The sequence below is a fragment of the Mya arenaria genome, chromosome 13 (assembly GCF_026914265.1).
Source record: "Mya arenaria isolate MELC-2E11 chromosome 13, ASM2691426v1".
NCBI lineage: Eukaryota > Metazoa > Mollusca > Bivalvia > Myida > Myidae > Mya > Mya arenaria.
In genome coordinates this window covers 67194954-67213219 of record NC_069134.1, presented here as the reverse complement: position 1 = coordinate 67213219, position 18266 = coordinate 67194954, and the positions used below count along the sequence as shown (strand labels likewise).

The 18266-nt window shown below is 41.1% G+C and overlaps 1 protein-coding gene across 1 annotated transcript; it reads left to right on the top strand.

Annotated features, from left to right (window-relative positions):
• Positions 1-13743: 13743 nt before the first annotated feature.
• On the top strand, positions 13744-18266 carry LOC128215494 (peptidase inhibitor 15-A-like). The gene is made up of 5 exons (XM_052922177.1): positions 13744-13890; positions 16014-16235; positions 16636-16754; positions 17330-17425; positions 18176-18266. The coding sequence occupies exons 1-5, from the start codon at positions 13744-13746 to the stop codon at positions 18264-18266; spliced, it is 675 nt and encodes a 224-aa protein (XP_052778137.1).

Below are 18266 nucleotides of genomic sequence, written 5' to 3'. Positions count from 1 at the left end.
ACATAATAACTGAGACCGTGCAATCCTGCCCATATATAATAACTGAGACCGTGCAATTTTGCCCTTAACAAAATGTTTTAGACAGCAATTCTGCCCTTACATAATGGCTGAGACCGTGCAATTCTGCCATGACATCATGGCTGAGACCGTGCAATTTTTCCCTTACAGACGTGTTGAGACTGTGCAATCTAACCCTATCATAATGAAAGAGAGCATGCAACCCTGCCCTTACATACTGTTTGAGACCGTGCAATTCTGTCCCTACATAATGATTGAGACCGTGCAATTATGTTCTTACATAATGACTGAGACCGTGCATTTCCGCCCTTACATAATGGCTGAAACTGCGCAATTCTGCCCTTACATAATGGCTGAAACTGTGCAATTCTGCCCTTACATAATGGCTGAAACGATGCAATTCTGCCCTTACATAATGGCTGAAACTGTGCAATTCTGCCCTTACATAATGGCTGAAACTGTGCATTTCTGCCCTTACATAATGGCATGGATCGTGCAATCCTTCCCTTACATAATAACTGAGACAGTGCAATACTGCCCTTACATTATGAGTGAGACCGTGTATTTCCGCCCATACATAATGGCTGAAACCGTGCAATTCTGTCTTTATATAATGACTGAGACTGTGCAGTCCTGTCCTTACATAATGACTGAGACTGTTCAGTCCTGCCCTTACATAATGACTGATAATGTGCAATTCTGGCCTTACATAATGGCATGGATCGTGCAATCCTTCCCTTACATAATAACTGAGACCGTGCAATACTGCCCTTACATTATGAGTGAGACCGTGTATTTCCGCCCATACATAATGGCTGAAACCGTGCAATTCTGTCTTTATATAATGACTGAGACTGTGCAGTCCTGCCCTTACATAATGACTGAGACTGTGCAGTCCTGCCCTTACATAATGACTGATAATGTGCAGTCCTGCCCTTACATAATGACTGATAATGTGCAGTCCTGCCCTTTCATAATGACTGATAATGTGCAGTCATGCCCTTACATTATTACTGAGACCGTGCAATTCTGCCCTCACATAACAGCTGAGACCGAGCAACCCCGCCCTAACATTATGTCTGTGACCGTGCAACCCTACCCTCACATAATGTCTGTGACCGTGCAACCCTACCCTCACATAATGTCTGTGACCATGCAATCCTGCCCTTACATAATAACTGAGACCGTACAATTCTGCCCTCACAAAATGGCTGAGACCGTGCATTCCTACCCTTACATTATGTCTGAGACCGTGCAATTCTGCCCTTACATAATAATTGAGACCGTGCCATTCTGCCCTTACATAACGGCTGAGACCGTGCAATTATGCCCTGACATAATCACTGAGACCGTGCAATTCTACCCTAACATAATAACTGAGATCGTGCAATCCTACCCTTACATAATAACTGAGACCATGCAATCCTTCCCTTACATAATAATTGAGACCGTGCAATCCTACCCTTACATAATAACTGAGACCGTGCAATTCTTCCCTTGCATAATAACTGAGACCGTGCAATCCTACCCTTACATAATGACTGAGACCATGCAATCCTTCCCTTACATAATAACTGAGACCGTGCAACCCTTCCCTTACATAATAACTGAGACCGTGCAACCCTTCCCTTACATAATAACTGAGACCGTGCAACCCTTCCCTTACATAATAACTGAGACCGTGCAACCCTTCCCTTACATTATGACTGAGACCGTGCAACCCTTCCCTTACATAATAACTGAGACCGTGCAATTCTGCCCTTACATAATGACTGAGACCATGCAATCCTTCCCTTACATAATAATTGAGACCGTGCAATCCTGCACTTACATAATAACTGAGACCATGCAATCCTTCCCTTACATAATAATTGAGACCGTGCAATTCTGCCCTTACATAATGACTGAGACCATGCAATCCTTCCCTTACATAATAATTGAGACCGTGCAATCCTACCCTTACATAATAACTGAGACCGTGCAATCCTTCCCTTACATAATAACTGAGACCGTGCAATTCTGCCCTTACATAATGACTGAGACTGTGCAATCCTTCCCTTACATAATAATTGAGACCGTGCAATCCTGCACTTACATAATAACTGAGACCATGCAATCCTTCCCTTACATAATAATTGAGACCGTGCAATTCTGCCCTTACATAATAACTGAGACCATGCAATCCTTCTCTTACATAATAATTGAGACCGTGCAATTCTGCCCTTACATAATGGCTGAGACCGTGCAACCCTTCCCTTACATAATAACTGAGACCGTGCAACCCTTCCCTTACATAATAACTGAGACCGTGCAACCCTTCCCTTACATAATAACTGAGACCGTGCAATCCTGCCCTTACATAATGACTGAGACCATGCAATCCTTCCCTTATATAATAATTGAGACCGTGCAATCCTGCACTTACATAATAACTGAGACCGTGCAATCCTTCCCTTACATAATAATCTAGACCGTGCAATTCTGCACTTACATAATGGCTGAGACCGTGCAATCCTTCCCTTACATAATAATTGAGACCGTGCAATTCTACCCTTACATAATAACTGAGACCGTGCAATCCTGCACTTACATAATAACTGAGACCGTGCAATCCTTCCCTTACATAATGGCTGGGATCGTGCAATTCTTCCCTTACATAATAATTGAGACCGTGCAATCCTGCACTTACATAATAACTGAGACCGTGCAATCCTACCCTTACATAATAACCGAGACCTTGCACCCCTGCCCTTAAATAATGACTGAGACCGTGCAATCCTACCCTTACTTAATAACTGAGATCGTGCAATGCTGCCTTAACATATTAACTGACACAGTGCAATCCTGCCTTTATATATGACTGAGACCGTGCAATTATGCCCCTACAAAATGGCTGAGACCGTGCATTTCTGCCGTTACATAACGGCTGAGACCGTGCAATTCTGTCATTACATTATAATTGAGACGTGCAATTCTGCCATTACAAAATGGCTGAGAACGTGCAATCCTACCCTTACATAATGGCTGGGATCGTGCAATCCTACCCTTACATAATAACTGAGACCGTGCAATCCTACCCTTACATAATAACTGAGACCGTGCAATCATTCCCTTACATAATGGCTGGGATCGTGCAATCCTTCCCTTACATAATAACTGAGACCGTGCAATCCTTCCCTTACATAATGGCTGGGATCGAGCAATTCTTCCCTTACATAATAACTGAGACCTAGCAGTTCTGCCCTTACATCATAACTAAGATCGTGCAATCCTTCCCTTACATAATAACTAAGATCGTGCAATCCTGCCCTTTTATACTTGCTGAGACTGTGCAATCCTTCCCTTACATAATAACTGAGACCGTGCAATCATTCCCTTACATAATGGCTTGGATCGTGCAATCCTTCCCTTACATAATAACTGAGACTGTGCAATCCTACCCTTGCATAATGGCTGGGATCGTGCTATCCTGCCCTTACATAATAACTGAGACTGTGCAATCCTACCCTTACATAATGGCTGGGATCGTGCAATCCTTCCCTTACATAATCACTGAGACTGTGCAATCCTACCCTTACATAAAGGCTTGGATCGTGCAATCCTTCCCTTACATAATAACTGAGACTGTGCAATCCTACCCTTACATAATGGCTTGGATCGTGCTATCCTGCCCTTACATAATAACTGAGACTGTGCAATCATTCCCTTACTTAATGGCTTGGATCGTGCTATCCTGCCCTTACATAATAACTGAGACTGTGCAATCCTACCCTTACATAAAGGCTTGGATCGTGCAATCCTTCCCTTACATAATAACCGAGACTGTGCAATCCTACCCTTACATAATGGCTGGGATCGTGCTATCCTGCCCTTACATAATAACTGAGACTGTGCAATCCTACCCTTACATAATGGCTTGGATCGTGCTATCCTGCCCTTACATAATAACTGAGACTGTGCAATCCTACCCTTACATAAAGGCTTGGATCGTGCAATCCTTCCCTTACATAATAACTGAGACTGTGCAATCCTACCCTTACATAATGGCTGGGATCGTGCTATCCTGCCCTTACATAATAACTGAGACTGTGCAATCCTACCTTTACATAATGGCTGGGATCGTGCAATCCTTCCCTTACATAATAATTGAGACTGTGCAATCCTACCCTTACATAAAGGCTTGGATCGTGCAATCCTTCCCTTACATTATAACTGAGACTGTGCAATCCTACCCTTACATAATGGCTTGGATCGTGCTATCCTGCCCTTACATAATAACTGAGACCGTGCAATCCTGCCCATATATAATAACTGAGACCGTGCAATTTTGCCCTTAACAAAATGTTTTAGACAGCAATTCTGCCCTTACATAATGGCTGAGACCGTGCAATTCTGCCATGACATCATGGCTGAGACCGTGCAATTTTTCCCTTACAGACGTGTTGAGACTGTGCAATCTAACCCTATCATAATGAAAGAGAGCATGCAACCCTGCCCTTACATACTGTTTGAGACCGTGCAATTCTGTCCCTACATAATGATTGAGACCGTGCAATTATGTTCTTACATAATGACTGAGACCGTGCATTTCCGCCCTTACATAATGGCTGAAACTGCGCAATTCTGCCCTTACATAATGGCTGAAACTGTGCAATTCTGCCCTTACATAATGGCTGAAACGATGCAATTCTGCCCTTACATAATGGCTGAAACTGTGCAATTCTGCCCTTACATAATGGCTGAAACTGTGCATTTCTGCCCTTACATAATGGCATGGATCGTGCAATCCTTCCCTTACATAATAACTGAGACAGTGCAATACTGCCCTTACATTATGAGTGAGACCGTGTATTTCCGCCCATACATAATGGCTGAAACCGTGCAATTCTGTCTTTATATAATGACTGAGACTGTGCAGTCCTGTCCTTACATAATGACTGAGACTGTTCAGTCCTGCCCTTACATAATGACTGATAATGTGCAATTCTGGCCTTACATAATGGCATGGATCGTGCAATCCTTCCCTTACATAATAACTGAGACCGTGCAATACTGCCCTTACATTATGAGTGAGACCGTGTATTTCCGCCCATACATAATGGCTGAAACCGTGCAATTCTGTCTTTATATAATGACTGAGACTGTGCAGTCCTGCCCTTACATAATGACTGAGACTGTGCAGTCCTGCCCTTACATAATGACTGATAATGTGCAGTCCTGCCCTTACATAATGACTGATAATGTGCAGTCCTGCCCTTTCATAATGACTGATAATGTGCAGTCATGCCCTTACATTATTACTGAGACCGTGCAATTCTGCCCTCACATAACAGCTGAGACCGAGCAACCCCGCCCTAACATTATGTCTGTGACCGTGCAACCCTACCCTCACATAATGTCTGTGACCGTGCAACCCTACCCTCACATAATGTCTGTGACCATGCAATCCTGCCCTTACATAATAACTGAGACCGTGCAATTCTACCCTTACATAATAACTGAGATCGTGCAATCCTACCCTTACATAATAACTGAGACCATGCAATCCTGCACTTACATAATAATTGAGACCGTGCAATCCTGCACTTACATAATAATTGAGACCATGCAATCCTGCCCTTACATAATAACTGAGACCGTGCAATTCTACCCTAACATAATAACTGAGATCGTGCAATCCTACCCTTACATAATAACTGAGACCGTGCAATCCTTCCCTTACATAATAACTGAGACCGTGCAATCCTACCCTTACATAATAACTGAGACCGTGCAATTCTTCCCTTACATAATAACTGAGACCGTGCAATCCTACCCTTACATAATAACTGAGACCGTGCAATCCTACCCTTACATAATAACTGAGACCGTGCAACCCTTCCCTTACATAATAACTGAGACCGTGCAACCCTTCCCTTACATAATAACTGAGACCGTGCAACCCTTCCCTTACATAATAACTGAGACCGTGCAATCCTACCCTTACATAATAACTGAGACCGTGCAATTCTACCCTTACATAATAATTGAGACCGTGCAATTCTGCCCTTACATAATGACTGAGACCATGCAATCCTTCCCTTACATAATAATTGAGACCGTGCAATCCTGCACTTACATAATAACTGAGACCATGCAATCCTTCCCTTACATAATAACTGAGACCGTGCAATTCTGCCCTTACATAATAACTGAGACCGTGCAATCCTTCCCTTACATAATAATTGAGACCGTGCAATCCTACCCTTACATAATAACTGAGACCATGCAATCCTTCCCTTACATAATAATTGAGACCGTGCAATTCTACCCTTACATAATGACTGAGACTGTGCAATCCTTCCCTTACATAATAATTGAGACCGTGCAATCCTGCACTTACATAATAACTGAGACCATGCAATCCTTCCCTTACATAATAATTGAGACCGTGCAATTCTGCCCTTACATAATAACTGAGACCATGCAATCCTACCCTTACATAATAATTGAGACCGTGCAATTCTGCCCTTACATAATGGCTGAGACCGTGCAATCCTTCCCTTACATAATAACTGAGACCGTGCAATCCTACCCTTACATAATAACTGAGACCGTGCAATCCTTCCCTTACATAATAATTGAGACCGTGCAATTCTGCCCTTACATAATGACTGAGACCATGCAATCCTTCCCTTACATAATAATTGAGACCGTGCAATCCTGCACTTACATAATAACTGAGACCGTGCAATCCTTCCCTTACATAATAATCTAGACCGTGCAATTCTGCACTTACATAATGGCTGAGACCGTGCAATCCTTCCCTTACATAATAACTGAGACCGTGCAATTCTACCCTTACATAATAACTGAGACCGTGCAATCCTTCCCTTACATAATAACTGAGACCGTGCAATCCTTCCCTTACATAATGGCTGGGACCGTGCAATCCTTCCCTTACATAATAATTGAGACCGTGCAATTCTGCCCTTACATAATAACTGAGACCGTGCAATCCTACCCTTACATAATAACCGAGACCTTGCACCCCTGCCCTTAAATAATGACTGAGACCGTGCAATCCTACCCTTACTTAATAACTGAGATCGTGCAATGCTGCCTTAACATATTAACTGACACAGTGCAATCCTGCCTTTATATATGACTGAGACCGTGCAATTATGCCCCTACAAAATGGCTGAGACCGTGCATTTCTGCCGTTACATAACGGCTGAGACCGTGCAATTCTGTCATTACATTATAATTGAGACGTGCAATTCTGCCATTACAAAATGGCTGAGAACGTGCAATCCTACCCTTACATAATGGCTGGGACCGTGCAATCCTACCCTTACATAATAACTGAGACCGTGCAATCCTACCCTTACATAATAACTGAGACCGTGCAACCCTTCCCTTACATTATGACTGAGACCGTGCAATCCTTCCCTTACATAATAACTGAGACCGTGCAATCCTTCCCTTACATAATGGCTGGGATCGAGCAATTCTTCCCTTACATAATAACTGAGACCTAGCAGTTCTGCCCTTACATCATAACTAAGATCGTGCAATCCTTCCCTTACATAATAACTAAGATCGTGCAATCCTGCCCTTTTATACTTGCTGAGACTGTGCAATCCTTCCCTTACATAATAACTGAGACCGTGCAATCATTCCCTTACATAATGGCTTGGATCGTGCAATCCTTCCCTTACATAATAACTGAGACTGTGCAATCCTACCCTTACATAATGGCTGGGATCGTGCTATCCTGCCCTTACATAATAACTGAGACTGTGCAATCCTACCCTTACATAATGGCTGGGATCGTGCAATCCTACCCTTACATAATCACTGAGACTGTGCAATCCTACCCTTACATAATGGCTTGGATCGTGCAATCCTTCCCTTACATAATAACTGAGACTGTGCAATCCTACCCTTACATAATGGCTTGGATCGTGCTATCCTGCCCTTACATAATAACTGAGACTGTGCAATCATTCCCTTACTTAATGGCTTGGATCGTGCTATCCTGCCCTTACATAATAACTGAGACTGTGCAATCCTACCCTTACATAAAGGCTTGGATCGTGCAATCCTTCCCTTACATAATAACCGAGACTGTGCAATCCTACCCTTACATAATGGCTGGGATCGTGCTATCCTGCCCTTACATAATAACTGAGACTGTGCAATCCTACCCTTACATAATGGCTTGGATCGTGCTATCCTGCCCTTACATAATAACTGAGACTGTGCAATCCTACCCTTACATAAAGGCTTGGATCGTGCAATCCTTCCCTTACATAATAACTGAGACTGTGCAATCCTACCCTTACATAATGGCTGGGACCGTGCAATCCTGCCCTTACATAATAACTGAGACTGTGCAATCCTACCCTTACATAATGGCTGGGATCGTGCAATCCTTCCCTTACATAATAACTGAGACTGTGCAATCCTACCCTTACATAAAGGCTTGGATCGTGCAATCCTTCCCTTACATAATAACTGAGACTGTGCAATCCTACCCTTACATAATGGCTTGGATCGTGCAATCCTGCCCTTACATAATAACTGAGACCGTGCAATCCTGCCCTTACATAATAACTGAGACCGTGCAATTTTGCCCTTAACAAAATGTTTTAGACAGCAATTCTGCCCTTACATAATGGCTGAGACCGTGCAATTCTGCCATGACATCATGGCTGAGACCGTGCAATTTTTCCCTTACAGACGTGTTGAGACTGTGCAATCTAACCCTATCATAATGAAAGAGAGCATGCAACCCTGCCCTTACATACTGTTTGAGACCGTGCAATTCTGTCCCTACATAATGATTGAGACCGTGCAATTATGTTCTTACATAATGACTGAGACCGTGCATTTCCGCCCTTACATAATGGCTGAAACTGCGCAATTCTGCCCTTACATAATGACTGAGACCGTGCAATCCTGCCCTTACATAATGGCTGAGACGGTGCAATTCTGCCCTTACATAATGGCTGAAACTGTGCAATTCTGCCCTTACATAATGGCTGAAACTGTGCATTTCTGCCCTTACATAATGGCATGGATCGTGCAATCCTTCCCTTACATAATAACTGAGACAGTGCAATACTGCCCTTACATTATGAGTGAGACCGTGTATTTCCGCCCATACATAATGGCTGAAACCGTGCAATTCTGTCTTTATATAATGACTGAGACTGTGCAGTCCTGTCCTTACATAATGACTGAGACTGTTCAGTCCTGCCCTTACATAATGACTGATAATGTGCAATTCTGGCCTTACATAATGGCATGGATCGTGCAATCCTTCCCTTACATAATAACTGAGACCGTGCAATACTGCCCTTACATTATGAGTGAGACCGTGTATTTCCGCCCATACATAATGGCTGAAACCGTGCAATTCTGTCTTTATATAATGACTGAGACTGTGCAGTCCTGCCCTTACATAATGACTGAGACTGTGCAGTCCTGCCCATACATAATGACTGAGACTGTGCAGTCCTGCCCTTACATAATGACTGAGACTATGCAGTCCTGCCCTTACATAATGACTGATAATGTGCAGTCATGCCCTTACATTACTACTGAGACCGTGCAATTCTGCCCTCACATAACGACTGAGACCGAGCAACCCCGCCTTTACATTATGTCTGTGACCGTGCAACCCTACCCTCACATAATGTCTGTGACCGTGCAACCCTACCCTCACATAATGTCTGTGACCGTGCAATTCTGACCTCACGTAATGACTGAGACCGTGCAATTCTGACCTCACTTCGTGACTGAGACTGTGCAATTCTGCCCTTACATAATGTCAGAGACCGTGTAATTCTGCACTCGAGTAGTGACTGAGACCGTGGAATTCTGTCCCACATAATGACTGGGACCATACAAGTTAGTCCTCACATAACGAATGAGACCGTGCAATTCTGTCCTAAAATAATGTCTGAGACCGTTGAATCCCACCCTACCACCATGACTGAGACCGTGCATTTCTGCCCTTACATCATGGCTGAGACCGTGCATTTCTGCCCTTACATAATAGCTGAGGCTGTGCAATTGTGCCTTTACACCATTGTTGAATCCGTGCAATTCTGCACTTACATAATTGCTGAGACCGTGCAATTCTGCCCTTACATCATGGCTGAGAAAGTACATTTCCACCCTTACATCATGACTGAGACCATGCATTTCCACCATTACATCATGACTGAGACCATGCATTTCCACCCTTACATCTAACTGAGACCGTGCATTTCCACCCTTACATCATGACTGAGACCGTGCATTTCCACCCTTACATCTAACTGAGACCGTGCATTTTCACCATTACATCATGACTGAGACCGTGCATTTCCACCCTTACATCAAACTGAGACCGTGCATTTCCACCCTTACATCATGACTGAGACCATGCATTTCCACCCTTACATCATGACTGAGACCGTGCATTTCCACCCTTACATCATGGCTGAGACCGTGCATTTCCACCCTTACATCATGACTGAGACCGTGCATTTCCACCCTTACATCATGACTGAGACCGTGCATTTCCACCCTTACATCATGGCTGAGACCGTGCATTTCCACCCTTACATCATGGCTGAGACCGTGCATTTCCACCCTTGCATCATGGCTGAGACCATGCATTTCCACCCTTACATCATGGCTGAGACCGTGCATTTCCACCCTTACATCATGGCTGAGACCGTGCATTTCCACCCTTACATCATGGCTGAGACCATGCATTTCCACCCTTACATCATGGCTGAGACCGTGCATTTCCACCCTTACATCATGACTGAGACCGTGCATTTCCACCCTTACATCATGGCTGAGACCATGCATTTCTGCCCTTACATAATAGCTGAGCTTGTGCAATTGTGCCTTTACACCATTGTTGAATCCGTGCAATTCTGCTCTTACATAATGGCTGAGACCGTGCAATTCTGCCCTTACATAATGGCTGAGACCGTGCAATTCTGCCCTTACATAATGGCTGAGACCGTGCAATTCTGCTCTTACATAATGGCTGAGACCGGGCAATTCTGCCCTTACATAATGGCTGAGACCGGGCAATTCTGCTCTTACATAATGGCTGAGACCGTGCAATTCTGCTCTTACATAATGGCTGAGACCGTGCAATTCTGCTCTTACATAATGGCTGAGACCGGGCAATTCTGTTCTTACATAATGGCTGAGACCGGGCAATTCTGTTCTTACATAATGGCTGAGACCGTGCAATTCTGCTCTTACATAATGGCTGAGACCGGGCAATTCTGCTCTTACATAATGGCTGAGACCGGGCAATTCTGCCCTTACATAATGGCTGAGACCGGGCAATTCTGCTCTTACATAATGGCTGAGACCGTGCAATTCTGCTCTTACATAATGGCTGAGACCGTGCAATTCTGCCCTTACATAGAAGCTGAGACCGTGCAATTCTGCCCTTACATAATGGCTGAGACCGTGCAATTCTGCCCTTACATAATGGCTGAGACCGTGCAATTCTGCCCTTACATAATGGCTGAGACCGTGCAATCCTGCCCTTACATAATGGCTTGGATCGTGCAATCCTGCCCTTACATAATGGCTGGGACCGTGCAATCCTACCCTTACATAATGGCTGGGACCGTGCAATCCTGCCCTTACATAATAACTGAGACCGTGCAATTCTGCCCGTATATAATTGCTGAGACTGTGCGATTCTGTCCTGACATAATAGCTGAGTCCGTGCAAATGCTGCCCTTACATAATGACTTAGACGGTGAAATCATTCCCCTACATAATAACTGAGACCGTGCAGTCCTTCCCTTACATAATAACTGAGACCGTGCAGTCCTTCCCTTACATAATAACTGAGACCGTGCAATCCTTCCCTTACATAATAACTGAGACCGTGCAATCATTCCCTTACATAATAACTGAGACCGTGCAGTCCTTCCCTTACATAATAACTGAGACCGTGCAACCCTTCCCTTACATAATAACTGAGACCGTGCAGTTCTGCTCGTATATAATTGCTGAGACTGTGCCATTCTGCCCTGACATAATAGCTGAGTCCGTGCAAATTCTGCCCTTACATAATGACTTAGACGGTGAAATCCCGTCTATATATAATGTGCAAGAATCTTTCAAAAAGGACACAGGCGCTGAATTTGCGTCATTTGTTATCAATATTCAAATGATTTACTGATGTTGACGTCATACCTAGACGTCAGGAATGTGGGGTACAGTGCCTCACAACCCTTTACATTGTTGAAACTGTTTTTTCCAAATAATTATTTTGTTATCATTATAAGTTTGATTGAAGTGTTTTACAAATTGAACTTTGTTGGAGCATTAACACATCTTGGCTATTTTATCTTGGCTATTTTGTTACGTTTAATTTCTTACTGTATGCGTTTTAGATGAAAAGAACATCACATAAAAGTTTCGAATTTAGAAGCAGTGTTACAGGATAAGAATCCCCTTTCATATAATATAACACAGGAAAAGCCCTAACGCTTAGTCCAACAAACATAAATGCACACAAAACTAGCTCAATCGTAGTGTCTGTATGTCATCAAAGCGCCGATGCGTCTGCAATTATAAGGCGTTTTTGACAAAAATGCCATTCTTTTAGGTTTTTTAAATGAATGTTATAATCACTTGTTTTTTTAAAAATAAAAAAAACTTTCTGACTACAAACATTGTGTAAAACACAAATTCCAAGAAATGGCTTTTAACGTTTATTTTCTTTATAATTAAACAACACACGAACAAGTCATTCAGTGTAAGTATAAGAATAACAAGTGCACAATATATTAAATATTGGTTTAAAAAGAGAGATTCATGTCAAATTGTGTTGTGTGGCCATTGTTATACAACCAACGATGAACTGTGAGTAAGCACGTGTAGGAGTGTAATTATAAACATCGGATGCGTTCTACTGTCTGTTTACATGCTATATACATGTAAAGTCTTAATCATTTATGACAACTGACAATAAATGTAATTACTAATTAGCAATATCAGACACATGATCGGTATTTTGTGAATGAAAAAATGGCAATATACTCAAAACGCTCCTTCAGGGATTGATACGCGCGGTAAACAAGGAAATGATGGAAAATAAACAGGGCTTAAAAAGGGAAGCGTATCGTTCTTAACTTCATATTCACCTTAGGTTTCCTTCAGTGCGAACGGAATGAGAAATAGAGCTCTGACTTTATAAGAAAGGCATTATTAGTTGCAAAGGATTAAATTGTATAAAACTCAGACAAATATTACTGTTATTATTATTTCTTGTAATATTTTTGTTAAAATAGTTAAGATAACTTTTTATTATTCGTATTGTATTTTCTGAAATCTGAAAAGGATGAAATTAATTAAACATACATAATAAACTAAATTTGCGAAAACTATATAACAATTTTAGGAAAAAATCTTTTTTGGAAAGTTAGATGCTCTTTTAAAAAATTATTTCAATGCTCACTTTAAACTTTATGTCAAATCTAGAAGATAGTATGTAAACTGTTAATGATTCGGAAGTGTGGAGTGAACCATCATTGGCACACAGTTAATTTATATTGATGTTATATCGTGTAAAGTAATCGCAATACTATAAGATAGCATGAGCGAAACTGTAGATTTAAGCTTGTTTCTAGCAGGCAAAAGTTTTGTGTAATTCTAACAATGCCAGGAATTATTGACATTTCATTTACATTCCAGAGATGAACAATGGTGAAGTTGCAGCATATCGGAGTGACTCTATTTATACGATACTGTACATGTGTGCTTATCAACATCCGGCCCTTCCAAAGGGCCATATTACAGGCCCATAACTACTACAGACGTGTGGAAACAGCGGCAAACATGCAAAATATGGTATGCATTGCTTTCTTCCTTGACGAAATGTTAAAACGTTCTTTAAGCTGCACAGATTGACAGTTTAATTTTATTCTCATCATCAGCTGATTTTTTTGCATCAATGCATTCAATTTAGTCATATAAGATAATTTACAATATAATAGATGTCAATTGTTTGGAAAACTGCCGAAAACTCATTTTTGTTAAAGCATAAGTAACGTCTTTAAACATAAAACATTAATTTCGGAACGTGAACATTGGCTCATTCCAAGATTAAAAACATATGGTTGTCAAAACGGTCAATCTATGAGAGTGCAGCTTTAAGAAACTAAGCGATCTTAAGACAGTTATTCTTATGTAGAATTAACTAATTGCAATTAACGTGTTATCATGCAGACTTGTGCCTTTAAACATAATATATAATGCATCTTGGACTACTCGGCTTGTGCCAGCAGTTTCCATTGTTCAAAAACTTAAATAAATTGCAGCATATTAATTATTCATGACCTGTAAAAACACCGTATTTTCCTAATAAAGACGATATATCAGTAAGTAAAGCGCAGTCGTTCATAAGGTTGGTACTTTCAGGTATTTTCTTAACATATGGGAACAGCTTTGATTTTTGTTATCATGGAAAACGCATATGTACGTATTACGCAATCATTGGTCATATTGCTTAACGTTTAAATAGTCTCTGTTAATTGTTTAAAATTCGTTCTGATCTGATTGACCCTTTAAAAAAGTTGGTCCTTTTCGTTCTAACAAAATATATAACAATTTATTACGTCACTTAATAAGAAGAATTCGCAATACAGCCAATATCAGGCTATTTTACGACAGTCATATATATGCCACCATAGTTTTAAGATGTTTAAACCTTTAACATGTACTTTAGTATAATAATAATTGACCTATTATAGTAATTTCATAGTTGTTTTTATATTTTGTTTCATGAAATGAAGTAATCGGACGCCGTTTAAATATTCAATAACGTCGTATGAAATCACTATCATAGTCTAGTTGTCTGGTTGTCTGTGTATAATTGGGATATGTTGGTCATTTTTTTTGTTAAATCAAGAAAATAATCAAGGAAATATCACGATAACAAAAATGCTTTGAAAAGTAAGATGGCATTTTTGCAAACATTTGCATATCAGGTTTTTAACATTAATTGGAAGGAAAAACTACTTAATTACGTACGTAAAATTGATTGTTTCTATGTTTGCGGATTTCATCCGCAAAGTTAAAATATATAATTAGTTTATACTTATTGTCTGATAGCTTATGGACTCATTTTGGAGTCCGTTTTTTTGTAGAATCCAGTACTGGTAACCATTGCGAGAGTCCATGCGACAGTATCCCTTTTGGGTCTCGAAACCACAATCTCATGGTTGAGAAACGGACGCTTTAACCACTAGTCAGCTTTAACTCACACTGTCATTAGTATTAAACGTATTGAAAATGATTTATTTAATTGTTACATAATATTAGCAATATAAAATAAAAATCAGACCGTAAACTTGTTTTTAAACTGTATATTCCAGCGAATTATGGCCCAATAAAGACTCATTATTGAAATAAAATGCTAAAGAATACCGAATACCTTCGTTAGTGGTCAACATTTTATTTTGTCCATTGAGAAGGCAGTAGTTCACAAGTCGTTCAATTCATTTCATTCATTAAATCAGCATTCAGCCGTTATTGATTTAAATCAGGCGAAGCGATAGATATAAACAGAGGCTGGTCCGTCTAGTAGGTAGTTCATACAATGAAATGTAGACCACTACGCATGTTAAACAATAATTAACGTTAGTTTGTACTTGCTGAGATTTTCCATTTTGTAGTTAGTATTAACTCTTTAATGTTTTATTTTGGAGATCCCATTAGGTTTACTAATTCCTAAATGAGTACTTTAACACTGCTTAGTTGTTTATGATATTGCTTAAATTTACGAACAGCGATATTATCCCTTTAACCAACTATATCAATCAATACCAGTTATCAGAACTGAACTTTATTCATTTGACTTTTCAAATCTTTATATTCATGTTCATACATAAACCCGCTTTATAAGTGAGGACTGAATAAAAGTGTACATTTTACATGCAATCAAACCTCACATAGACGTATACTTTTACTAGGTATGGGACAACTACCTGGCGGCGCGTGCAGCTCAGTGGAGCGAGACGTGCTATTTCGAACATCAAAGGCGCGGGCTTGGAGAGAACCTCGCCTACTTCACCAGCACGGGACGACCGTTGCCTCCACGGACCGTGGTACAGCGTTCCATGGGACTCTGGGCGGCCGAGAAGCGGTTATGGCGCTGGAGCACTTCTTGTGGAGCCGCTTGCCATTTTACACAAGTGAATACTTTCAATACATACTAGGTTGAAAATCATAGAAGGAACTGCATGATTTTATGCTTGTCCTTCCTTCTCTGTGTCTTTGATTTAAAATTTGTTACGTTATAACGATAACCATGGCATCATCATCATCATCATCATCATCATCATCATCATCATCATCATCATCATCATCATCATCATCATCAATCATCATCATCATCATCATCATCATCATCATCATCATCATCATCATCATCATCATCATCATTAACAGCAACAACAACAACAACAACACCAATAATCACAACCAACCCAAGAGTATTTGATAGATTAGTACAGCTCTGTATCAATATAATCTTTTACATTAATCATCTAGAAAGGTGACCAAGGACTCATTTGAAGTACTTTTGTGTTACAGTTGATATGGGCGTCCACAAATCGTGTCGGCTGCTCTCTGAGCTATTGCAACTTTCTGCGAGTTGGGGCCTCTTCAACCCAGAGGAACGCCATGTACTTCGCCTGCTTTTACAATCCACCGTAAGTAGCTGTTGCTTAACGGCATAAGTCAATAAATCGATCTAGACTTATTTTGTACTCACACTTTCAACACAGTAGAGCGAAATGATGTTTTGGTAACAATGAACTGGACTGATAAGCTTATAAAATAAAACAACGTTATTTTATTTCACTCCTGAGGTTACCTGATGAAATAAGTTCATCCCAAGACTGAGGTGTGACCATTTTAGTGTTATGCACCAGTCAATTGTAACCTCGCCCCCTGCCCCCACAGGTCCGGGAATAGCGGGGACTTTGACTTTCAGTCCAGCCAACCCCGGGTAAAATCTCCGTCCTGCGGGCACTAACTGATGGTAAAATCCCCGCCAAATGCCCCCGCACCCCAGGGACCCTAGGTAAGGCCCAATCCCCTCTATGTTTGGCACGAAGACAAAACCACCGCATTCACTTGGCACTGCGGGGCCACCGGAAGGTAAAACCAGGGCCAATTTCCCCGACTATCCCCGGTATACCCCGGACCTGGGGGGGGGGGCGTGGTTACAGTTGACTGGTGCATTATTTTAAGAGCTTGGTTAAATACCTGTTTATTATTTCAGTGGTAACTTTATCGGTCAGTTCCCGTTCATACCTGGACGAAGGTGTTCCCGTTGTGGTCGTGGACAATCCTGCTTCCAGAGCCTCTGCTCACGTATGTGTGCCTCAAACAACGTGCTTTAGCGTTTTGATCGATAAACCAAACATGTTAATTTTTGATAACGGTTTTTAATTGGTTGCAAAACAGAAGTCAAACCTTATGTGTGGTCTAATAAATACTTACGGGTACATTGTCAAGATAATAAACAAACCACTTCGAGGATATTAACAGCACAGGCATGAACAAAATTTCAATGAGAATTAGAAATGGTGATTTATTGAAAAATGACTTTGGGTCAGGTCCTCATAACCTCACAATTGAAAACTGTGAGGTGATCGAAACATAATATCACTATTTCTTTTAAGCTTGGAAGAAAAATCAAAGACGTCATATCGATTATGATATTGGTGTGATTTTCCAATGAAATATCAATAAGTGTAAAAAAACCTCTTAACACATACGGAAATATTCTATTCGTGGCATAGCTTTTGGGTCTCAGCCGAGGAAATATAATATCTATCACAACTTGAACTAACAATCGCGCAGTTCGTCATATATATGCTTATAGTGATAACTTTATCTATACTCTTCTAAAGAAGGGTTTGTATAAAAAAAAGTATTTTTCTATAAGTGTGATAAACCAGAGTAGAATATATGATTTTTTAAATTAAACAAATCCGATTGACTGACACAGCTTTTGTTGAACTAAACTGTATTGTTATTTTCACCGGAACTGCTTTCGGTTTTTATTTTCTGAGATCCTTTATAGTTAATGATCGTGAAATAAAACATATATAATTGCAGGCAGGTATGTTGGGCGCCGAGGAAGGAGGTCTGTGAAGCAGACGTCACGAGAGGAGTACCTCGGCCTGCTGCGGGAGAGGCACGAAGGCGCGTGA